Source organism: Chiloscyllium plagiosum, unplaced genomic scaffold (assembly GCF_037043375.1).
Source record: "Chiloscyllium plagiosum isolate Xiang-an unplaced genomic scaffold, Cpla_swu_hap1 HiC_scaffold_1, whole genome shotgun sequence".
NCBI classification, from domain to species: Eukaryota; Metazoa; Chordata; class Chondrichthyes; order Orectolobiformes; family Hemiscylliidae; genus Chiloscyllium; species Chiloscyllium plagiosum.
In genome coordinates, this window is record NW_028270139.1 from 67,394,969 (window position 1) to 67,420,963 (window position 25,995).

The following is a 25,995-nucleotide window of genomic DNA, read 5'->3' on the forward strand; positions in this document are numbered from 1 at the left end:
CGTGTTGCCCTTCTTAAACAAAGGAACATCACTGTCTATTCTTCAGCTTCTGATACTTCATCAGTCACTAAACAGCATACAAAAATCTCTGTCAAGACCCCAGCAAGCTCCTCCCTTGCGTCCCTCAGCATCCTGGGATAGATCCCATCAAGTCCTGGGGAAGTACCTACTTAATGTTTTTTAAGACACACAATACCTATTGATCTCCTATTTTATCCTGTTTATTTTTGCAGTCCAAATTTTTAGAAAACTGTATTGGAAACAAAGTCATTAATTAATCATATGGCATATATTAACTATTTGTCTCTTTTGTTAATTCAGGGTATCAGATTACAGCAGGAAAATGAAAAATGTAAGTGTCTTAAATGAGCACTTTTATGGATGACTTTTATGAAAATTGAGAAAAACAGCCTGCTTGATTTAGTGCTGCAAATCTATTTAAAGGTGATTGCAACTATGACGTTGCACTGATATGTCCCTTATGTTCTATACATGGGTATGTTAAAAATCTGGGATGGTGGGTACAATATTTTACTTTATGCCTACTTAGTTCTAGCTGATGAATATCTAGGTAGAGACATTGGACTGGATCCTGCTGGCGTGGGCAAGCTAGTGGGTAGCAGGGAGAACTGTGCTGCAGGCTGTGTGTCAGACACCTGGCAATGGGGAAATTGGAAGAGATCAAGTCAATAGCAGGAAGGTAACAAAACGGAAGACTTGCCTATTAGCAGTGAGAAGTTCATTGATAGGTTTCTCAACCCATCTTCTTGTAATTTAAATACAAATGTAATGTAAATCAAAATGAATTAATCCTGTGTCACTAATTTAGTGAAATTCACATGCTTTTCATGTCATTTACAATCCGTCCAGTGAAAGCTGGTGACTTGCATATGTCATCCTGTGACAGTCCTTTGAACTTGTTGGGGATAGAGTCACCTGGTGCTGGAAAAACGTACTGAGCTGGAAATTTAGTACTCAGAAGTGCTGACTTCACAATTTAAAGGGACTGGGCATAATGAGGCCACTCCTTAAAGTTGTATCTTCAAACTGAGTCCGTACCAGAAGCACACCTGGCAGGCTGCCTGTGAGGAGAGGGATGGCTAGGGGCAGCATGGGAGTCATCCAGTACTCGAGGATGAAGAAGGATAAAGATGTACCAGCTGGACTGTGACATCTCAGTCCTCACTTCACAGCATCACTGAGTAGTTACAGTACAGAGGAGGTCATTCAGCCTGTCCTGTCCAAATCAGCTCTCTGAATATTTTGACTTATTGCCAATCTCCTGTCTTTTCTCAGTAACCCTAGATATAGTTGCTATGTAAATGATTAATGATTGATTGCTATATTAATCATCCAATAGCCTCTTGAATGCTTCCGTTCATTTCCACTCTATCCCCTAACTGCTGGCTGTGTGAAAGTTTTTCTTCTCACCTCACATTTACTTGTTTTGCAAAATATTTTAAACCTGTGGCCCGAGTTCACAATCCTGTTAAGAGTGGAAACAGTTTCTCTACTTAATCCTGTTCTGTAATGATACTGAAAGCTTCTATCAAATTTCCCCTTAGCCTTCTCCTGTCCAAGGACAACAGTCCGATTCTTTTCAATCTATCGTCAGAGTTTCTCATCCTGGAACCATTCTTGTAAACTTCTGCATCTTCTCCAAAGCATTCACAACTTTCCTAAAATGTTGTATCCAGAATTGTACACAACATTTCAGCTAAGGTCTAACCAGTATCTTATATAACCTCTTAGATCTTGTACTCTATACTCCTATTATAGAGTCACAGAGATATACAGCACGGAAACAGACACTTCCATTCTACTCATCCATGTCGACCAGATCTCCTCAATTAACCTCGTCCCATTTGCCAATTTACCAGCATTTGGCCCATATCCCTCTAAACCCTTCCTATTCATATACCCATCCGGATGCCTTTTAAATGCTGTAATTGTACCTGCCTTCACCACTTCCCCTGGCAGCTCATTCCATACATGTACCACCCTCTGCTTGAAAATGTTGCACCTTAGGTCCCTTTTCAAATCTTTCCCCTCTCACCTTAAACCTATGCCCTCCAGTTCTGGACTTCTGTACCCCAGGGAAAAGACCTTGTCTATTTACCCTATTTATGCCCTCGTGATGTTATAAACCTCTATAAGCTCACCCTTCAGCCTTCAACTCTCCTGGGCAAATAGTCGCAGCATATTCAGCCTCTCCATATAGCTCAAACCCTCCAACCCTGTCAACATCCTTGTAAATCCATTCTGAACCCTTTCAAGTTTCACACAGGGAAATCAGAATTGCACACAGTATTCCAATAGTGGCCTAACCAATGTTCCGTACAGCTGCAACATGACCTCCCAACTCCTATACTCTGACCAATAAAAGCAAGCATACCAAACGCCGCCCTCTATATCCTGTCTACCTGCGACTCCGTTTCCAAGGAACTATGAACCTGCACTGTCTTTGTTCAGCAGCAGTCCCCAGGACCTTACAATTAAGTGTATAAGTCCTGCCCTCATTTGCCTTTCCAAAATACAGCACTTACATTTATCTAAATAAACTCCATTTGCTACCCCTTGGCCCATCTGGTCAAGATCCCATTGTACTGGGAGATAACCTTCTTTGCTGTCCACGACATCTCCAATTTTGGTGTCATCATAATGAATCCTAGAATACAGTGGTAGTACCTTGCTACCAATCCTGCCAAGCTTAATGCCTCATGCGTTTTGCATCCAGGTGTCTTTGTTCCTGCATAACCTTTTGAATAGCACACTTTGTTTTCCAGTTGTTTCTCCACGTTCTTTGTACCAAAATGTACCACCTCAAATTGAACCACTGATCCCAATGAGTGATCTTGTATGCTGTTGGAGGATCTTCTTCCTGGAATTGGAATGTCTCCTTGTGCGGGAGCAAGAGAAATCCAGATGCAAAGCAATCAGATATGCATAATGCTATTCAAACTCTAACAGATGGCTAGTTGCTCTTTAAATATGGCTTCCTGATTGAAAAATCTGTAGCCAACCACCACCTCACCCCAATACCATTTAAACTTCAGTCCTCTCTTATGCTCAGCTGGACACTCCACAGGTCCAGTAACCTTCAGACCTGGATCAAAGAAGCTGTACCTGGCAGTAACACCGCCAGACCTGATTGTACCCCAACTCAACACTTACCTAACCCCGACCATCCAGTTGGTGAAATTGTGAAATCAGGAAGAGTGTGATGTTGGGCACTGCTTCCTGCTGGCTGTGTGCGTGCAGTGGCACTGTGCCAGTTCTGTTTTGTACAGACACCAATGATGGTTGAGCAGTGACAAGTCAAAGCCCTCTCCTTGCAGGGATACCAGGATACATGACCTGGGATGTGGGCCATCCAGTTAAACTCCAGGTCAGTCCCAGAAAATCCTGGATGGTGGTTCACCTTGCAAAGCAGCCCATTTGATTGGTACCCTGTCCACTAAAACATCCATTAGCACAGTGGGTCCCATCTACAGTAAGCGCTTCAGAAAGTCACTCAGCCTCCTTAGTTAGCAACTTGCTAGCCCTTGACCACTATCGGCTAGAAGCATAAGGCCAGCAGATGTTTGGTAACCCCACTATTTGCAAGTTCCCCAACAAGCCACACAGCAATGAGACTTGGAAATATATTGCCATCCCTTCACTGTCACTAGGTCAAAATCCTGCAGCTCCTTTCACAGCAGCCCTGTGGGTGTAGGTACCCTCCATGGATTGCAATGCTTTAAGAAGAGTACATTGCAGCCTTCTCAAAGGCAACTAGGGATCAGCAACAAATGCTGTCCCTGCCACCACGGACCATATCCCATGAAAGAATGAGAACACCCGTATCTGATAAAAACAAAACTGTGCCTAAATGATCATGTCCGTAGATTCATTGCTTGGCAGGAGTCCTGGGTTCCTAAAGGCTCCCGGAGCCAGTTTGCTGATAGCTGCCAGCAGCTCTGCTCCGCCTACCCCTCCCCCCTATCACTACCACCACCCTCATTAAATTCTGTCTTATATGTCTTTGAAAATACTCTTTCTTTGGCAATAACTATTTTTAGAAATACTGATTTTTTTTTGCAATGAGGGCATAACATTGATCTTGGCAGTATTCTGCATCGTAATTCACTAACATATCTATATCCCTCAGGTTTTGATCACTATATATTGGTTGGGAAAAACAGCAAACAGCTGCACATCCTACAGTGGGCCGACCCTGAACCTGAAAGAATTTGAAGGATTGTTATCTCAGATCCAAAAGGTAGTACATTTTCAATTTCATTTGCCAATATTGTTGCAATTAGTGTACAGGACCATCAACTTTAACTCCCCTCCCCCACCCATGCTCATTTTGCTTGTGTTATTATTAAGCATCAATTTTTCAAAAACTCAACCTTGTATTTTGTTAATATTAAGCAGGAACTGAAAGTTTGCTTATAGATTATGCTTAATAATATCATTGTACCATAGCTTGCTTGATGGATTCATCATAAATTAATCTCAATCATTACAAATTTAACTGAAACATTATATTAGCGCAGTAGAGTCTATAAGAATATATCAGGTAATTATTTTTTACCATATGTGATAAATAGCTCCGGTGATATCACATTTTTAATTCCAAAATTTTTATGTTTTTTTAACAGAAGCTTTCCCCAGAACCGGTGAGAGAGGGAAAGCTGTTTCACCCTCAACACTGAATAACTGAATTTGTTAATAACTGCCTTCATTCACTGTTTTTAAAATAGGCCAAGTGTGAGACATTAAGAATATTTTGTACCTTTAGAAAGATGTCATTTCATCACTTGCTGTACTCACTCCCTGCATTCTTCATCCACTTTCAACATTCTTAATCTAAGCATTAAAATCAATTGGTAAAGTAGAAAATGACTAACAAAATGTAAAAAGGACTAGATCATTGAACCACGTGATAAGAGTACTGAAGTGAACAAGAACACCACTGTATTCCAATCGTGTGCTGTTGCTGAATTTCTTGTTAGCATGGTACTGGTGTTAATTCTGTGGTGAGGTATCAAATGTAACTTTTATTTCAGTTCTGGAAAATATCACTATTAAGTTGTCACAATTAATGGAGACTTTTGAAAAGTGAGATTGAAATCTCTTGAGCATGCAAATGTTGATCAGTTCTTTGCTGTAGCAATTAACATTAAAGTAATTTTTAATTGAGACAAGGCGCTGGGCTGAGTGTAACGTAGGATGGCTGCCATTGACCTTTCCTTGGGCTAGAGTTTCAGTGTTTAGTATGGGCTTCTTGCCTTGGAAAGAATTTATAATCAGTGGCTCTGAAAGGCAGCGATTGTTCTCACTGTTCCAACCATGCAGGTCAGATGCAACTGCGTTCATAGCCTTCAAAGCCAATAGCTGGCAAGCAGCAGAACACTGGAGCAAGTTCTTTTTAAGGGCAGAGGAAAAGCTTTTGCATATTTTCATTGCTGATTACCTCTAAAAGCTACTTCTCCTTAATCCAGGAATTTCACTTGTCGGGAAAATTGAGAACAGACTTTGTCACACTGCAATTCGCAAGTTGTCACTCTGCTCTGGGAATGGTCAGGCGTAAGATCCTGTACATGGGGAAATGAACAAAATCGATTGTCCCCATTTGGAGAACTATTTGAAAATGAAAGGATATTTTATTAGGAGAATGTCAAAGTTGGAAAATGCACAGCTAGACCAAACTCAGCCAGTGTAATCTTTATTTTATCTACTTCTCTGGACCATAATACACAAGTGGAATATGGTGTTTGAGATGCTGATTTTGTTTTCTTGGTTTAACTCTTCAAGACTGGGGTAAGTAACTTATTAAAAAATCTACCTTAATGTGATCTTACATGTTCTGCCTGTCACCAGGAGATGGATGATACAGACAGTCCAAAAAGAAGCATTCGTGACAGTGGCTACATTGACAGCTGGGACTCTGAACGCAGCGACTCCCTGTCACCTCCCAGACATACCAGAGATGATTCCTTTGATAGTCTGGATTCATTTGGATCACGATCACAACAGACACCATCCCCAGAGGTGCTACTTAGAGGAAGTAGTGATGGTAGGTCATGATAATGTCCCAGGTATCAGCTGTGTGCAAATTCAGCAGCTGTAGTAAATTTGGGACTGTCTACAGCTACTAATGCACAGCATAAATCTGTCAGGATGTGTAGTTAGATAAAAGTATAGATCACCACACTATTTCAGGGTGACATGGAGCCAGCACAGCTCGGCTATATAAGCGTTCCCTGTATTGCTCTGTGGATACAGATAATGTTGTCTTGCACTTGGAAACCTGTACGTATGAATGGAGATCTGTTCAGTGCCATCAAGATGCTGTTTAAGTGGCAGACTGATGCCTTGATTAATATTACAGATTTTACATATTATTTACATTGGGCTTCAGTTATTTGGAAACAATGACACTGAAGTAGTGTATGATGATTTCCTGGAGGTACCTTTGTACTGCTTTGTTAAACAGTATTTGGACAAGTTGGTACAAGTTACAGTATGAGCATGTGCTGTTACGAACTGCTTTACATTGATGTACGCTGAAGGATCATTGATCTATTTGATGTGATATGCATGCAAACTTTATCTATGAAAGGTGATATTTCTCAATAACTATATCTGGCTGAATTGCTAGAGACAAAAAATTGCTGCATGAATTGTCTTGCTGTGTTTAATACTCTTACCTAATTATAATGGGTTTTGTGCTTTTCAAAAGCATTTTAAGTTCAGTAAAAGTCAGACTAAAAAGGAGAAAACACTCACGTCAGAAATCATAGAATAAAGTTTGGAAGCAGACCATTTGGCCCCTCAGATCCTCCAAAGAGCAACCTAGCCAGATGCACGCCCTATCCTACCCTGTAACAGTGCATTTTCCATGGCTAATCCACCTAGCCTGCATGTCTTTGGACTGTGGGAGGAAACTGATGCAGACACAGGGAGAATGTGCAAACTGTACACAGCCTGGGGCTGGAATTGAACCCCGGTTCCTGCTGGTGGGAGGAGTGATTATGCCACCCAGGAGTAGTGAGACTTTTTAAAGCAGAAACGTAATTACAAAGTATATAAACTAACCAAATGTAATTTAAGAAAGCATACATTTAAAATGATTGAATTGGGAAATGGAGTATATTATAGTCATGCCCTGGATAGTATTTCTGGAGATGTGTGAATAAGGAGATGGCAGTGGGAAGTTTCATTTTCAACTAACAAAGAAAACAGCCCTCTTTGTGAAGCAGTTGGCAGAATTTGAATAGCAGTAGAAACATGCACCTTGAAATATACTTAGCTATTACTTAGTGTTAATACCTAGTATTCTCATTCACAACAATTCCTTATCACCAATGTACTGATTGTCTGAGTAAAGGTTTTATGCAGAGCTTACTGTTCTCTACAGAGATTTAAAATATGTCTGTAAGACAGACTTCCTATAGTGAACCCAAGACATCCTTGCCATTTAACCAATATCTACCCAACAAGAGGGGGAAAAAAAGTTCAAATGTGGAATATACCTGTGACTCCAGGATTATGTTGACGAGGGCCATTGTATAAACTAGCATTTTGCATAAGGGCCAAGTTCAGGCATTCTGCGTTGTGCTACACTGTGAGGGATCAGTGGATTCTTCTTCATTTGAACTCTTTCAGTCACTGTATGGAAGTTGGAATTATCCTGCTTCCTGATATCATTCCCTTGCCACTTGCTCCTATATGGCAAGATAAAGAAAACAGAACAGTCCTGGTTCCATATTTCCCAACGTGTGAAGAGATAGGGTCTGGATGGAGGCTCAGGACTGTATGAATCGTGAAGTCTGACAGGCTGCAGGTGAAAAGGAGACAAATAACGTTCAGGTTATCAGCATTCTGGAAATTCATGTGCACATTGCTGAAAGGTGTTGTGTCATTTTCTGACTCCATCCTTTTGCATACTCTGAAAGGTCGTGGCAGTGACTCTGAAACAGATGTAACACAGAAGGCACCTGACATGAAACGAGACGACATGTCTGTAAGACGGACTTCCTATAGTGAACCCAAGTCATCCGTGCCATTTAACCAATATCTACCCAACAAGAGCAATCATACGGCCTATATGCCAGCACCTCTTCGGAAAAAACGGGCAGAGCGAGGGGAAAATTATCGGAAGAGCTGGAGTAACACTACTTCACCTGTAGCAGCAGAGCGACCATTCAGGTAAGTGTTGTCATTTGGTGCTAAGCAAGATTCTGTGTGAGTAAGATTCATAAGTGAGTACACATGACAATAAAATCTGAGTCTAATTCTAGTCACTTGTGGAGTGATTACAATGTGATTCAATTATACATCTAGATGTTTTGACATAATTGTAAATGGTTTTGCGGTTCATTTGATGGTCTTATTAAAGTGGACAGTGTGTTTAGTCCTAGCAATGACAATTGCTACCTCTTAGTACCCAATAGACAACATCTTACATTTTTGTCCAATGAAAGTGGACTTATTGCCGTTGAATCCTGATACAAATACATCCTTCATTTGAAATGCAATTAAGGGAACCAAGTGACTGTATTTGCAAATAGTTCAGCAATGATCAAATTAACAGATTTCTGAATGGGTGTTATACTAAAAGATTTGGTTATATTCTGTAATCCCAGTTTGTGAGAAAAAAACATGCTGAATGTCAAGATATTTGTCATCAAGGAGGTAGGTGTGATAGTCTCAGCAATATTTTGTCACAGCCGAGTCTGCAACTTCAAACTTCTAAATCCAATTGCCACTGTAGAACGTTGTAAAAATACTGCTGTGAAAAAGTCGTAGTTAAGTTTCACTTAGCTGCTACCTTCACAGCTTGTTGGTAAGGTAGTAACTCAGAATGCCTAAAGGGAACTCTTTGAGGTTTTTTCCACTGTCTATGATTGTTGTTTAATGAGATTCTAATGAAGAATATAAATGGCGTGTGCTAACAATTTAAATTGGGTGTTTGTATAAGATCTGCAACTTTTTTTGTCTTAATATATATATAACTCATTAGTCATAGTCACCCAGAGACTATAGAGGAAGAGCAAAATGAGGAATCCTATCAAGACGAAGAGTTTAGCCAGCTGTCATCTACATTTTCTGAGGTTCAAGGAATTGATCATTCCAAGGCAACAGTGAAATGTGAATCGTCTCTTCCTGGGGATGCTGATAGTCTTAAGAATCATTCACAAGTTTGTGTGGCTGAAGACTCAGGACACAGAGTGCCCAGAGAAGACACAAAGTGGGAGAGGAAAGATGAAGAAGAAATCAAGAAGTTGAAGAGAATTCAGAAAGCTGGTATCACAGTCATGCCAGCATCTAAGCGATACTGCAGGTCAGAAACATTGTGTGGAGTTCTCAGAGGTGAAGTAAAGGCATGACATTTTGTGATGAGGCACAATGTGTTTGAGCTTTATTAGGTTTTATCATACCATGGTATTCTGTAATATTTCTGTCAATTAGGACAATCTTTAAATGTGAGAGAAATTGTGATCAGAGAAAATATTTAAGCATAAAGAGATCTCATTTCAATTACATTTGAAGTCAGTTACATAAAATGCTCTTAAAATGGAAAATTCATCCTTTCGATTTTGAATGATTGATTTTGACATGGTATGGTAGGAATAAGTGATGACGCTGGGGAATGTATAACCTAAGTGTGCTTGCTTGATGCTCATTTTGGCTTTGACTTTTTAACTGTTACTGGAAACACATCAAGCAAAGTTTTCTTTGATAATCTAGAAAAGTTCTCAGTCAATAACTCTTGTGCTGTGTTTGAATATTTAAGTCACAATAGATATGTACTACAGATGTTGCTATTTATCAATACAGCCAAGCTGGGTTATTCATTTCAGCATGACATCACTGTGCAACTAACAGTTTGATACCAATTTTGGAAATATTTTGTAGGTGTAGTGCTTATGCCTTAATACTGGTTTATATTGCTAACAACAATGAGCAAGTATGCTTTGAACGTGATAGAGATGGTTTTAGAAACTTGCACTCCCAGCACAAAACCTTACCATCAAATGCATATTGGAAATGTTAATGAATTGAATATCATGAGGAACGCACTCCCAAATTCTCAAAGTGCTTTTACAGACGCACACTGTAAAATTGTCTTTAAGATAATTAAACATGCTGCAAAACAGTGGCATATCTCAGTATTAGGTGACAAATCATCAGAAACTGAATCATGCGGTGTGCACCACAGTAATATTGGACTTTACTTCATAGCTAGCTACAAAAAAACAACTTCTGTTGAGATTATAATCCAGTATGGCCAGGGATAAAGCTTTAGAACACGTTATAGAGTCATACAGCATGGAAACAGACCCTTTGGTCCAACCCGTCCATGCCGACCAGATATTCCAACCCAATCTAGTCCCATCTGCCAGTACCCGGCCCATATCCCTCCAAACTCTTCCTATTCAAATACCCATCCAAATGCTTCTTAAATGTTGCAATTGTACCAGCCTCCACCACATCCTCTGGCAGCTCATTCCATACACGTACCACCCTCTGTGTGGAAAAAGTTGCCCCTTATGTCTCTTTTATATCTTTCCCCTCTCACCCTAAACCTATGCCCTCTAGCTCTGGACTCCCCGACCCCAGGGAAAAGACTTTGTCTATTTATCTTATCGATGCCCCTCATGATTTTATAAACCTCTATAAGGTCACCCCTCAGCCTCCGACGCTCCAGGGAAAACAGCCCCAGCCTGGTCAGCCTCTCCCTGTAGCTCAGATCCTCCAACCCTGGCAACATCCTTGTAAGTCTTTTCTGAACCCGTTCAAGTTTCACAACATCTTTCCAATAGGAAGGAGACCAGAATTGCACACAATATTCCAACAGTGTCCTAACCAATGTCCTGTACAGCCGCAACATGACCTCCCAACTCCTGTACTCAATACTCTGACCAATAAAGGAAAGCATACCAAACTCCTTATTCACTATCCTATCTACGAACGACTCCACTTTCAAGGAGCTATGAACCTGTACTCCAAGGCCTCTTTGTTCAGCAACACTCCCTAGGACCTTACCATTAAGTGTATAAGTCCTGCTAAGATTCGTTTTCCCAAAATGCAGCACCTCGCATTTATCTGAATGAAACTCCATCTGCCACTTCTCAGCCCATTGGCCCATCTGGTCCAGGTCCTGTTGTAATCTGAGGTAACCCTCTTCGTGTTCTCTAATATTCCTTGCTGCCTGTTATTCTCTAGTTAATTATATCTGCAAGTTAGCCACAGCTTTCTTAAAACAAAATATCAGAGTTCCACATTTTTCCCATCAGGAAATTAGATCATGCTGAACCAGTGTTTACGAGAGTAAAATGGGCAACTAAAGGTCCAAAATGGCTGTTGGTTGTGAGGTTGGGCTGATCGAAATAATACTTGTATTAGGGTCCAAATATTGTTGAAGGACTCTTTTACGAACCCAGTGCATGATTGGCTGTGTGATGAAGTTGCCTAGCGAACCATGCCAGTAACAATCAGCAAGGACCCTATAGCAGCTTCCTTTAGAAGGCCCATCTATTCCACATTCATTGCCTATTGGTTTGTCCTCTTGAGATGCTGTTTAAGCCTGTTGTTGGCTATTTTCTTGATTCTTCGGGCTAATAGTGGCTTCTAATGATAACTTGGTCCGGGTGTTGGAACTGTTTGTTTTGTGGAATGCACTTCCCTTGCAGTCATGGGTGGTCTGATAGTTTTACCGTTGGAGTGGAGGAGGTGAGGAGATGAGCCTTGGAATGCTCACTGCTGACAGCAGAGACTCCATCATCATTGATGCCATTGTCTTCCTGGGAGCTGACCATTGGTGGATAGAATGGTCTCTGTGCTCTGTGCAAAGCTCATTACCAGTCGGATTTAGACCCTTTAGTGATCTGGTTTATGTGAGTGTGCTTGTTGGGAGGTAGTCCAGTGCAATTCCTGATGTATTACCCTCATTTGAGATCTACATTTGAGACTTCTGCAAAAGAGTTTTAATGTGATCTTGCTCTCCAGTGAACTGGCAGCTTAGGTAATCAACCCTGGCTTTTGCACACCAAAACACAATGAGATGATTCCTCATTTAGCTTATCCTCTAAAGCAGGCATGGTCCTCATCTTTGAGTCAGTGCTTGCTATGGTCAGATTGAATGTGTGCTTTAAAGCTAGCCTGCTTTTCTTGGACAAGTCCATGGGTGAAAGTAGCTGCATTTTGTCATCAAGTGCATAGCATTAAACAGAAGGAGGCAAGGAAAAACAGGGTAATGTGTAAAGAAAGCCTGAATGTGCCTCCTCCAATATTGCCACATGCAATGGTCATGGCACTCTTCTTGCCCAGAAAAGCCAACATGACAACCTTCACATGGAAGAAGTACATACAGGGAGACCAATCCCCTTCCAGTTGCTTCTGCATCTTACTCAGGTTCTGTGCGTCCTTCAGAGAAAAATGACTTCCAACTGGATTGGCTTGATATTGTTCATGGGGATGTAGCATTATCCAATGGGAGAGATATTTAATGCATTCCATCAGGATAATAGATGGAGTAACACAGGTTCTGTATGCAGGACGGTTGCAGTCATGGTGTAAGTAGAAGACATAGAATGTGTTAGTGTAAGGTAAAGGAGATAAAGTGAAGACTGACACAGTGATTGTAGGAAAGTAAAAAGAAATAAAGGGATTACTGTGAATAATCACATCTGGAGGACTGTGAATGCTTTTAGTCTCTTGAGGGCGGCACGGTGGCTCGGTGGTTAGCATTGCTGCCTCACAGCACCAGGTTCACTTCCAGCCTCAGGCGACTGTCTGTGTGGAGTTTGCACATTCTCCCCGTGTCTGCGTGGGTTTCCTCTGGGTGCTCCGGTTTCCTCCCACAGTCCAAAGATGAATTGACCATGCTATATTGCCCATAGTGTTAGGTGCATTAGTCATAGGGAAAATGGATCTGGGTGGGTTACTCTTCGGAGGGTCGGTGTGGACTGGTTGGGCCGAAGGGCCTGTTTCTACACTGTAGGGCATCTAATCCTTATTTAATGAGGAAAGTATTTACATTTAATGCAGTACAGGGAAGGTTCACTAGGTTGGTTCTTGGGAAGAATAGTTTGTTACACAAAGACAGCTTGAGCACCTTGGGCCTTTGGAGATGAGAACCTGGTAATATCTCGAGCTTCTTCCTGAATTTTAATAGTACAGATACATCCAACTGCTCTGCCTTTTCTTTGAGATCACAGATACACAAGTCTCATTGCCTTCTCAGCTGTACACCTCAATAGTTCTTTTCTGCATGGAACGTGTTTTTGCCTTTCTCTATTTTCTTCTGTAACTAACTATAACTACAAACTGTTTTCTGTGATCTATTGAACAAGACCCACCTTCGTTCCTAGGAATGAAGCTAATATTTTGGAAATGTAGCAATCAGCAGTGGGACTCAAATGTAACAGCCCTTGGAGTTGTTTAGAATCAATGAGTTTTACAGCACCGAAAGAGACCCTTTAGCCCATTGCTGGTCATCATGCACCTATTTGCTCTACTCCCGGTTTTCCATCACTTGGCCTATAGACTGGTATGGTATAGCACTTCAAGCTTTCCTCAAAATTGTCTTAATGTTATGAAGATTCCTGCCTCTAAAACCCTCTCAGGTAGTGGGATCCTGAGACCTCCACCCTCTTGGAGAAAATCAATTCTTCAAATTTCCTCTAAATCTCCTGCACCTTAATTTAAATCAATGCCACCTAGTTATTGATCCTCTACTAAGGGCAAATGTTTCTTCTTATGCCCCTCCCCTCAACTTTCTCCTCACTAAAGAAAGAGAAACACCCAGTCAATCTAGTCTCACTTCAAGGCTGAAATATTCCATCCTGTCTAACATCCTGGTAAATCCACTTTACATCCTATCCCATGCATTCACATCCTTCCTATTGTGTGATGACTGGAACTACACACAGTACTGTAGCTGTGGCCTAACTAATGTTTTATACAGCTCCATCATAACTTGCCTGTTCTTGTATTCACTGCCTTATCTAATAAAGCCGTATGCCTTCTTAAACCACCTACCCTACCTGTCCTGGTGCCATCAAGGATGGGATGCACACCGAGGTCCCTCTGGCTTTCTGTACTTCCTAGGGTCCTCTTAATTATCATTTACTCCTGCTTGTTAGCCCTCCCAAAATGCATCACCTCATACTTTTCAAGATTAAATTCTATTTGCCACTGTTCTGCCTATCTGACCAGCCCAGCCATATTGTCCTGCAGTCTAAGGCTTTCCTCAATATTCCCCACACTGCCAATTTTTGTGTGAACTTGCTGATCATATCTTCAAGATCAAGGAACCCAGCAGTGAACTCTGTACTATGCCACTGGACACAGGCCTCCAGTCACAGTAACATTCTCCAACCTTCATCCTCAGCTTTCTGCCACGAAGCCGATTTTGGATCGAATTTGCCAAATTTTCCTGGATTCCTGGATTCTCCCACACGAAAGTTTGTCAAAAGCCTTGCTGAAGTTCATGTAGATTATATTAAGTGCACTAGTCTCGTCTACATACCTAGTCACATCCTCAAAAATACAATCAAATTTGATTTATTTTACTTTCTCTTCCAAACCCATCCAGGAATTCAAACTTATATCCCCCTCAATCCCCTGCCAAGATTCTATATCCCAGAGCTAACAACCCTACTGTTCCCTCAACCATGACTGTGTGGTAGCGATTATACAGTATTTCAATATGCACTTTCCACTTTTTCCTTAAATGCTACAGCTCACATCCAGTGCTGGCTCTGACAACACAAGTGAAGCATATCCAAAAAAAAAATCACAAGTGACATTTTTAATCACTGCATCAATTCCTACCAAGAGCCTTCTTTTGTTTAGGTATGAGCTGTACAGTAAACGATGCAGTGTTCTAATAAATTTGAGATTAAAATTTTTCAAGATGAGCCATCACATACAATTTAGCAGAAAATTGTGGATGCAAAATTGAAATCAAGAAGTGAGAAAACACAAGTGATTAACTTTCGTGTTTCATCTAACCCTTTCCCTTGGTGCGAAAGCGCCATCAATGCTTTAAATTTTTTGAATATTGTTTGCTTAGTGCCATTGTGGAACAAAATAGCATGTACATGAAATGGAACTCAAATTATAAAGGACTGTGTGAAAACATGCATGAAGAAGAATCCATCTGAGTAAAAATTAAAACACTGACAGTTGCTTTTTAAGCACTAGAATAGAGGGGCTTTTCAGCTAACAGCACTTGCCCTTGCCCTTGCCCTGCTGAAAAAATGCTATTCTTTCTATTGGATGACAAATATTTACAAGTTTTGCCCCTTTATGGTAGACAAAAGCGGCAAGATGAAAGCTGTGGGCAAACCACTCCAGATATCATCCTCCGCAGGGAGAATGCATTTTTGACAAGCTATCAGGACAATGAGTCAGACTCTGAGGAGGAAGAACAAAAAGTTCCAGATATTGAGAAAGACGACCTCGCATTGAGAAAAGCACAGATGCATCAGTGCAAGTCCAAAGTTGTGGTCAATCAATTCTTACCTGGACCATGCACAAAAAAAGATAGGGAGCGCTGGAAGAGTATTAAACAATCTGCATATGAAGCTGTCAGAGCTTCACAAAGTAAAGAGCAGAAAATGGACAGGTGTGCATTATATTAGGTACAAATTGGTGTCTTTCTGTCCATGTAGCTGCCTTATTATTCTCTATCCCTCCCTAAAACCTTTCTGGTCACAGCCTAATGATTCTGTGTCAAGATGGACCAAGCTTCCTGTTCAGACCATTGAATGGTCAGTGAATGTGCTGTGTGGCTGCTGGAAATCTATATCAGTTAAAATGTAGCCTATAATTTTAAAAATTTCAACAGCAAACTGAACAGATATTTAGCAGAGAAAGCAATGGAGTTGTTGGGAAAAATAGTGGAATGTGCAAGCTTTTTTAACTTTGTGACTGCCTAACTGGATCACTGTCATTTTTCACAATCTCGTACATCCTATGCTCTTATCAACTCATATCCTGAATACTTAGATATTGATCACCTTGTTAGTGTTCACCCCTTCCTCTTTGTGTTTCTCGTCATTTTTTTTTAAAGTGAGGAAGGTAGCATTATTTACTAGACTGGTGCACTCACTAGGTACAGTCACAAGCTGTTTCTAGCTTCACTTTTCTTTTGGGAATTTGCTGCTATTTTGTAACCCATTAGAACTGAAAGAAAATTTCAGAGTAAAATGGGGAACCTGTTCTGAACAATCTGCTAAGATGAGCATGAATTCAGTAGTGTGGCTATACTCCTGTCCAATTGGTTGAATGATCAATTCATGCTCGTGGGTAGTTCTCCAGTGGGAGGTGAATTTTAATTTGAGTCATGACAGAGGGAAGGCTTCTGAGTGGGATGCCTACCCAGCAACCCACAGGCAATTGTAAATATTTTGTGGGTCTAGGAGAAGCATTCCCACTAACCGTTTCCCCCAGCAAAGCTCCCGCCCATGATTAATGCTGTGTAATTCTGCTATTTAAATAAAAACAAATATAAGACTATGGGAAAAGGTAGATGAATGATACTCATTTGGAGAACTAGTGCAGACATGATGGATGAGTGCCCTCCTTCTGCACTGTAATTCATCTGTGATTTTGAGATTCAGTGATTGGAATGTGCCTTCTCACCAGTTGTTGTCAATGAGTGGAGTGTGTACCATTTAATTGCTCACTTGAAAGTCACATCAGGGAAGCCTTGACAGTAAAAAGGATGGTCATTTCTTTCTCTGCTATTTTTATCTGCTGGGTGTTTTGTGAACAGGGTGGTTGGAAGTTGAAAATTATGTATTAGTTTCCTCTTGGTTTATGGAGCAAAACTGTGCATTCAAAATATATTAAACAAATATTCAAAAGGTTTCATCAAGTTATCCTAAACATGTATATGCAATGGAGGAGAAATGCCACTGTTGGGAGTTCATTTGAACTTATGTTTCTCTTCTGAGTATAAGTCATTCAGTGTGTTTCAACCAGTTCTTCATTTATTTGCAATTCTCAATTTAAAACTCTATATTGGTTGAGAGCTTTAGTCAGCTGAAATATCCTTTAATTCCACGCTTATGCATAACAGATGCTGGGTAATTAGCATTAGTAGGCCACGCAAGTTTACAGTTGTGAATGAATACCTAGCTTTTACATGAGAAAAACACAAGATTTTCACGATGAGGAATATGGCAAACAGAGTAAATAGATTAGTCAGCCCCTCAAAGCTGTTCCATGCAATTAGATCATGTATTCAACTCTATTTACCTGCCATTGCTCCATGTCCTTTCATATTCTTAGGTAACAAAAGATGATCGATGACAAATTGAAAGTTGTTTCAGCATCCAAGACCAAGCATCTTACTACACTTTGTGAAAAAGTGCTTCCTGATTTCATCCCTGACTGTCATAACTTTAATTCTTAAGATTATGTTCCTTGTTCTGGACTTCTTTTTCCCTGTCAGAAAAAAAAATGTTTTGTTATATTATTTAATTTCACATATGTTCATGCTGCTGTACAAATTCACATGATTTAATTCTCAAGAATGCACACTGCGATATCTATGCTGCCACCTGTTCCCACTGTATTTTACTAATCTATTGCAATCCAGCACATGCCACAAAACTTCTCTTACCCATTTGTTTTCTCTCTTCTGACTTGATATTCTGTGCTTTTTCCTCCTTTTACCTACATACAATTGTTCAGCCAAAGTCATATTCAGGTGACAGAGAGTGAGTTGATTGTCCCACAAAAAGCAAGTGTGCTGCTGGAGTCACAGCAGGAGAATGACGCCAAGGTGGAAGAGCAGCAGAAAGGCCCAGATATAGAGCGTGATGACCTGGCTCGGCGAAAGGCCCTGGGTGGCTTTACTGGTCGGCAAAAGCCTCAAACCTTCAGTCCTTCCTCGATCACATCAGCTGATATGGAAATGTGGCAGAAGCTCCAGCTTTCTACTGACACCAGGTTGTTATCGGCCTTCCCTTCTGTTGTTTCGAATAGAAAGCTGCTGTTTCATATTCTCCTTTTTCCTTCAACTAATTTTTTGCGACTGAATAATATGTACTTCCATAAGATTTAAACTATCACTTGGAAGTGTAATAATTGCTTGTGTAAGAACCTCAGTTAATTGCTGAAATTCTTGTTTTAATTTATTAGATTCTCTACAGTGGAAACAGGCCCTTTGGCCCAACCAGTCCACACCAACCCTCCGAAGAGTAACCCACCCAGACCCATTTTCCTCTGACTAATGCACCTAACACTATGGGCAATTTAGCATGGCCAATTCACCTGACCTGCATATCTTTGGATGTGCACCCGGAGCAAACCCACGCAGATATGGGGAGAATGTGCAAACTCCACACAGACAGTTGCCTAAGACTGGAATTGAACCCGGGACCCTGGTGCTGTGAGGCAGTAGTGCTAATCACTGATCCACCGTGCCGCCCATTAATTTAATGCAGCCAAATTCAGGACATCATTATGCAATATCAGTGGTATAGTGTTTACATAACTTCTTTCTGGTACATATACTGTCCCTCTAAGAAGCAAATAAAATACAACTTACGTAGCTTGTTATTGTACATCTCATTATATTGTTTGACCTAAAATATCTTTAATTAGGGTGCCATTCCTGCATTAAAACAAAATCAAAATTGCAAGTAATTAAACCAAGTGATCCAAGGGAGACTGCATTGCCATGGATTAGTATATTGCTCTCTTTAAATCCCAGGCTAAAAGGAGGATGGTGGCAGTATCCTCGGATCAACACCTCAATTCTGGCATACTGGTTAGGATAAAAATCTCACCTCTTGGGGTGTTTTTAATAATACCCTGATGTGATCAGGGTGGCCAAATGAAATGGAGTTAAACCATACTGTCAAGAAAGATTATGGACAGTTTTGCTGTGTATTAACATTAAAATTGTTCAATGCCAAGTATCTCTAATTTGTCCTATTCTGGAGGCAGTCAGTCATTTTTAGGGTATAGTTCCTTACTTTCCTTCCATTCGTGGTGACGTTTTGACATTATTTCTGTCTGCCTTTCAGCCTCATCAAGGACTGTCAGAGAAACTTTATTAACGGTGAACTAAATTGGACTTTTTCACCACACTCAGATCTCAGAGATTTGAATTAAAACTATCCATTGCGTCAGTCTGCAGGCAGATTAAAGATACAAATTCACAGCCAGTGAATATAGGAATAGGAGTAGGAGTAGGCCATTCAGCCTGTCAGACCTACTCTACTATTCAAATAAATCATGGGCAATCTGTATCTTAATTCTGTCTACTCAATCTGGGTCTGAAAGCCATAAATATTTGTCTGACAGATATTAATTGATCTAAGTTTTTGAAATTTTTAATTAACTTAGCCTCAACAGCTTTTGGAAGAGAGCATTCCAGATTTGCATACAACAGCTTTGGACATTAACCCTTGAATAGCATAGTTCTAATTTTAAAGTAATTCCACTTGTTCTCACTGCCTCCCTGCTCAGAGAGGAACAGATTTTCCCTATTACCCTAACAAGTACTTCAATAATGTTAAGATTCTCAAATTAAGTTTCTACAGTTGGGGAAAGTCTGTTGTTTGGTGGATGCTCACCACACTTCCTCTGGTGAAAGGTATGTCAGGTAGATTTGTTGCTACTATCCTCCTCCTAGCCTGGGATCTAAAGGGCCTGACAAGTAAATGGCCTGTGACCAGTGGAATGCCACAAGGGTCGATGCTGAGTCCTCTACTTTTTGTCATTTACATAAATGATTTGGATGCGAGCATAAGAGGTACAGTTAGTAAGTTTGCAGATGACACCAAAATTGGAGGTGTTGTGGACAGTGAAGAAGGTTACCTCAGATTACAACAGGTTCTTGACCAGATGGGCCAATGGGCTGAGAAGTGGCAGATGGAGTTTAATTCAGATAAATGCGAGGTGCTGCATTTTGGGAAAACAAATCTTCGCAGGACTTATACACTTAATGGTAAGGTCCTAGGGAGTGTTGCTGAACAAAGTGACCTTGGAGTGCAGGTTCATAGCTCCTTGAAAGTGGAGTCGCATGTAGATAGGATAGTGAAGAAGGCGTTAAGTATGCTTTCCTTTATTGGTCAGAGTATAGAGTACAGGAGTTGAGAGGTCATGTTGCAACTCTATAGGACATTGGTTAGGCCACTGTTGGAATATTGCGTGCAATTCTGGTCTCCTTCGTATCGGAAAAATGCTGTGAAACTTGAAAGGGTTCAAAAAAGATTAACAACGATGTTGCCAAGGTTGGAGGATCTGAGCTATAGGGAGAGGCTGAACAGGCTGGGGCTGTTTTTCCTGGAGCGTCAGAGGCTGAGGGGTGAGCTTATAGAGGTTTACAAAATTATGAGAGGCATGGATAGGATAAATAGGCAAAGTCTTTTCCCTGGGATTGGGGAGTCCAGAACGAGAGGGCATAGGTTTAGGGTGAGAGGGGAAAGATATAAAAGAGACATAAGGGGCAACGTTTTCACACAGAGGATGGTACGTGTGTGGAATGAGTTGCCAGAGGAAGTGGTGGAGGCTGGTACAATTGCAACATTTAAGAGGCATTTGGATGGGTATATGAATAGGAAGGGTTTGGAGGGATATGGATCGGGTGCTGGTAGGTGGGATTAGCTTGGGTTGGGATATCTGGTCGGCATGAATGGGTTGGACCGAAGGGTCTGTTTCCATGCTGTACATCTCTATGACTCTAAGTCCAGTGTGATAGAGGAAAATTACTCTAACAAGAAGATGCCATGTCTTAAACAGGATATAGTTTAATGAATGATGGCAATCAGTTATGCGATTTTTGAGAAGATTTGTAGATCAGGTTGAGGTTCAGGTTGTAAGTGTGCTTGCTGAGCTGGAAGATTTGTGTTCAGACATTTCAGCAGCATACTAAGTAACATCATAAGTGAGCCTCTGATGAAGTACTGGTGTTATGTCCTGCTTTCTATATGTGCCTTGGTCTCTAAAGGTGGGTGATATCATTCCCGGTTCTTTTTCTCTGTGGTTGGTAAATGGGGTCCAAATCGATGTGTTTATTGATGGCGTTCCAGTTTGAATCCAGGCCTCTAGGAATTCCTATGCATGTCTCTGTTTAGCCTGTACTCCCTATACCAACAACCAGCAAAACGAATGTCATTTACAAAATACCGTGCAAGGACTGTACAAGCATTACTTTGGATAGACAGGCAGAAAACTAGCCACCAGGATACATGAACACCAACTAGCCACCAAAAGACATGACCAGCTATCACTAGTATCCTTACGTACAGACGAAGAAGGACACCACTTCGACTGGGACAACACATCCGTCCTCGGACAGGCTAAACAGAGGCATGCATGGGAATTCCGCGAGGCCTGGCATTCAAACTGGAACTCCATCAATAAACACATCGATTTGGATCCGATTTAAACCCCTGAGAAAAAGAACCAGAAATGATATCACCCACCTTAAGAGACCAAGACACATAAATAGAAAGTGGGACATAACACCAGTGCTTTACCAGAGGCTCACTGATGATAATACCTAGTATGGTGACAAAACATCTGAAAACAAACCTTCCAACTCAGTGAGCTAACTTACAACTCAGAAGTCAATTATGTTACATTGTTCCTGAGACTATGAGGGTGAGACCTAAATGGTAGGTCAGTCTACTTCAAGATCCCACCCAAATCTATAAGACATCATCATATTGGGTGGTGCTTAATGCAGTCCGCATCATTAACCCTTCAGAGTCTAACATCTTGTACAAAAAATACCAGCTTATTCTGTGCAACCTGTCCTCATAACGTAATCCTTTTAACTCTGGTATAATTTTGGTAAATCTATACCCTCCTAAACTTTCCTGAAGTGTAACCCCTAGATCGGAATATACTAGTCCAGTAGGCTGTCTTCAAAACTCTGTGCAGCTGTAACATAACTTGTACCCCTTCTATCCCAGTCCCTTTGAGATAAAGTCCAACATTGTAATAATCTTTTAAATGACTTTTTGTACCTGTCAACTGGATTCTGTTTATTTCTGTGTTTGTACCTCTAAGCATTTCTGCCCAACTATGGCTTCAATTTTCTCACCATTTATAAAATGTTCGTATATATTTTTCTTAGAAACATATTTTTGATTTGCCTCAATTTTATTCACTCATTTAATCTATCAATGCCCTTTTGACAACTTTCTGTCCCCATCTACCCTATTTATTTAGCTTCAAAAGCATGTTTGGATAAATTCTTCTCTAATCCATGATCCAAATAATTTATAACTATAGTGCAAAGCCTCGATCACCACATAAATGGGGACACTCGTAATTGTATTGTGCTAATTTGAGTACATAGTCAATTTTCCTACTCTCTGGACAGGTTACTGTGTTATTACCAGCAGTGATAATGAATAGACAAGCGCAAATAATTGTATGGGAGGTGAAATCTCCGCTTTGAATGGTGAGATGGTAGGAGGCAATTAAGATTAACATTGATTGAAGGGGGTTCAAGCTTTGTGACAGTAAGTAGTGGGAAGCTATTTGAAATGTATTAGCATGCTATGCATATTCATTAAAACACAACTTTGCAACATAAAACAGTACCTTTGTAAAAATATGAGTAGTACGCAAGAAACACATCCCTTCTAGATTCACGACTGGTTGAATGTGGGATACATTAAGTGACATGTCTTCCTGGTGGAATTGGACTCAGTAGGAATTTCTCAAAGGAAGCTTTGTGTGACCACGAGAGAAGAAGCGTTGGTGTATTGAGATTACGTGATGGCTGTCCAACAGGATCAGGCCTTCGCTAATCAAGAGAAGAAGGGTTGGTAATGGCAGACCCATGAGGGTGTGTGGGAGACATAGGGAGCCAAACTATGTCATGAAGGTCAATATCCAAAGGCAGCAGATCGATCACAGTTGTGGGAAGTTTCAAGGTTGTTGAGGGCAGGTCATTGGTGAGATCCTGGCAGTTGAAGGTAACAGTGAGAGAGTAAAGAGTGTTGAGTGAAAGTGATGATTGACGAGGGAAGGTCAAAAGAGGGTGCAGGGTGATGGCGTCAAGCTTTAAGCTTCACTGTGGGACCATCCGGTAATGTGTCTGCAACAATATGCAGACTTCCCTGAAGTACAGCTTGAGGATGGATATGTCCATGATGCAGTGGGTAAGACTTGGATGTGGCCATTGCAAAGTATCAAACTTCCCCACAAATCAAACCTTTTGGGCCTGGAGGGTACCCCTTGTGCTACCACTATTAAGACATCGGACCTCAAGACATCCATTCACATAGCCAAAGCATTACTGCTGGTTGTAGAGAAAGAATATCTGCCCAGTTTCCCTTCAAATATGGCAACTGGACCTACAACCCCATGCGATACCAGCAAGGTTGTCTACTTCCTTACTGGCCCCATGCATGACTGCTGAGGACCTTATCCTGAAATGATTAATTGGACAGATGCCATCTAATTGACTGTAGGTCCTCTGCACTTCTGATCCCACTGCCAGGACACTCCACACTACTATAAGATCCAGCCTTTGTCTCTCAATGAGGTACTGAGTTGGATGATCAACCATGATCATATTGAATAGTGGAGAAGGCTCAAAGTACCAAATGGCATACCTCTTATTCTCTATGTTTCTACATTTCTCAACCAATTCAGTATGAAAGCCTTCAGTTCGAGACACTTTCACTTTTGTTGATAAAATGGCAGAAGGATTCAAAATGAAATAACTGTATGTCCTCACAGTACATAGAACTGCATAAATAACTCTGTTTTAATCACAAAGATTTAGAGATCTATATCATAGAAAAAGGCTCTTCAGTCCATTGAGTCTGTGCCAGTCAGAAACAACCACCCAACTATCCTCATCCCATTTTCCAGGACTTGGCCTATAGCCTTGGTTGCCTTGGCGTGTAAGTGCACATTTAAGTATTTGTTCTGAAGGGTATTTTTTTGTAGGAAATTATCACTGTTCATTAAGAAAGTGACTCTTGTAATTAAACAATACAAGCTAGTGTTTAGTGATTTTTATGTTGTCTGTTTCTGATCTTCATTATTCTCCGCAACACCTTCCAGTGAGGACACTTCCAAGCCAAATAAAAAAGTTTCTGAAGTGAAGCCAATGTCTGAAACTGAAGTAGAAAAAGCAGCTCAAGACAACCCTTCCTGCCGAAAGGCAAGAAGCAGGACAAGTGCTTCAGGAAGCTGCCAGCGTTCTGTGCATTTTGGTCCTGTGACGGAGATAGATCAGCAATACTGGGAGAAGTTAAACATTGCTGGGACCGGTCCAGACAGCGAAGCACAGAAAGGGGCAGACGGTTGTACTATCAAAACCTACACCTGCCATCTCTTACCCTCAGTTGCTTCGACAGTTATCCTCAATTCACAGGACAGTATAATAGAAGGTGAATCACAAGTCATTTCTGGCAACGAGATCAGTCTTGACTCTCAATGTGAGCTCAGGTACATTTTGTAACTTATCTAGTTAGTCTGATTCAAGTGTGGTTCAGCAATTGTAGTTGCATGTAGTATAATAAGCACTTGACTGAGCATGGCATTTGCAATATAGGGCTGGAATTTCCCATTTTGTATAGCTGTTGTTTCTTAATGAAACCTAGCTTTATAAGTAGCTTTATTTTATTAAAACTTCACCCCTCTGTAATATAGATAGCTTGGTATGCGTTTTAATGATAACAGATATGAAAGTGGATTTTGCAGTAACCTAGACATTGTTAGCTGATCATTTGTGCTGGTGGATAGTTCAGTCATTAATATTAACTCGCTAAAGTTTATAGAAATATATGTGCTTTTTTAATAGCTTAGTTATGTTTCACTTACTGCTAAGCTGTACTTAACCCTTTTTATGGTATGATTGGGATGCATTTTGTTTACTCTAATATTAGACCATTTGTAATATTAGAAAATATGTTGCTGTAGAATGTGAAATATTGGCTCAGGATTAAAAATTGCTCTGATCTGTTTTAGTACCATTTGGAAATTTTGCACCCTCAGATTCATAGCTTATTGCCATTTAAGGACAGTGAAAACTATCTACAATAATAATTTGTAACATAGCTGGTTCAAGACCTGCAGACTATAAGGTGAAAGGTATGATCACCCATTCCCCAGCAATCTTCCTTGTAAATGTATTTGAGATATTGGAATGAAGTGTAACTTTGCAAAATGTGTGAGCTTCTGTGCAGGTGGCAGGGACCCACTAACCTCTGCTTTTAATCCAAGCATATTCTGTAATGCACAGAAATCCCTTTTAGGTCATTTTCTTCATTAAATATGTAAAGTGCTCATCATTTGTCCATTTTAATCTTGAATTATGAGTTTAACTGTATGTACATTGGTTTTCTGGTCTTCCCAGGACCTGTCAGGGAAAAGCAGTTCAGATTACAATGAGGCGTGTTGGGTCTGAGCATTATAAGTATTGAGATCTGACATCTGCTTCTTTGCCTAAGTCTTTAGGCTTTCACTCACAGGACTAATTCAGCTGCTACACTTCATAGCTGAGATCCCTCGGATAATCCACTGATTCAATCCACCATGGACCCTAGATGAGAAAGATGTCCAACAGGACCACCAAGAATAGCAATAACAGGAGTGACCCTAACCTTCTCCTTGTCCACTCCACTGGGAATTAACATAGAGCTCCAGCTAGCATGGGATAATACACCCAACTATAACCACTCCAGTTAGGAAATCTATTGTTCAGAAATCCCAGTTGTCTGAAATGTTTTTGAGCAGACTTGAGCAGTCCCTTAATGTTACAAGCATCATTTTAGTACAGTAAATGTACAGTATGTTGGGAATGGAAAACTTGGAAGATGCATGGCATATTCCCATCTGTTGGGCTTGAAAATTGTTAGTTGGACCATTTCCCAATTTTAAAAACTGTCACCTCTGCTCATCTACCTGGATTGTTCATCTTCAGATTTTCCAAATCCCAAGGCAGCATCAGATGAATGTGAATGCCAAGTGGGCTGATTGTAAGGCATGCCTTGATTTGCT

The 25,995-nt window shown here is 40.7% G+C and overlaps 1 protein-coding gene across 13 annotated transcripts in view; it reads left to right on the forward strand.

Moving 5' to 3' along the window:
• Positions 1 to 25,995, forward strand: part of LOC122550847 (LIM and calponin homology domains-containing protein 1-like) — a 365,967-nt gene that overhangs the window by 250,801 nt on the left and 89,171 nt on the right. For 7 of the 13 annotated variants that reach the window (XM_087987661.1, XM_043692191.2, XM_043692236.2 and 4 more), the window contains exons 5-12: positions 322 to 352; positions 4,151 to 4,261; positions 5,869 to 6,064; positions 7,947 to 8,199; positions 9,014 to 9,334; positions 15,317 to 15,628; positions 17,704 to 17,961; positions 24,055 to 24,441. In XM_087987661.1, coding sequence (XP_087843787.1) covers positions 322 to 352; positions 4,151 to 4,261; positions 5,869 to 6,064; positions 7,947 to 8,199; positions 9,014 to 9,334; positions 15,317 to 15,628; positions 17,704 to 17,961; positions 24,055 to 24,441 — 1,869 coding nt within the window. Of the gene's footprint in view, positions 1 to 321; positions 353 to 4,150; positions 4,262 to 5,485; positions 5,809 to 5,868; positions 6,065 to 7,946; positions 8,200 to 9,013; positions 9,335 to 15,316; positions 15,629 to 17,703; positions 17,962 to 24,054; positions 24,442 to 25,995 lie in introns of those variants that run through there. The other 6 variants (XM_087987676.1, XM_087987686.1, XM_087987668.1 and 3 more) reach the window with 5 other exon arrangements.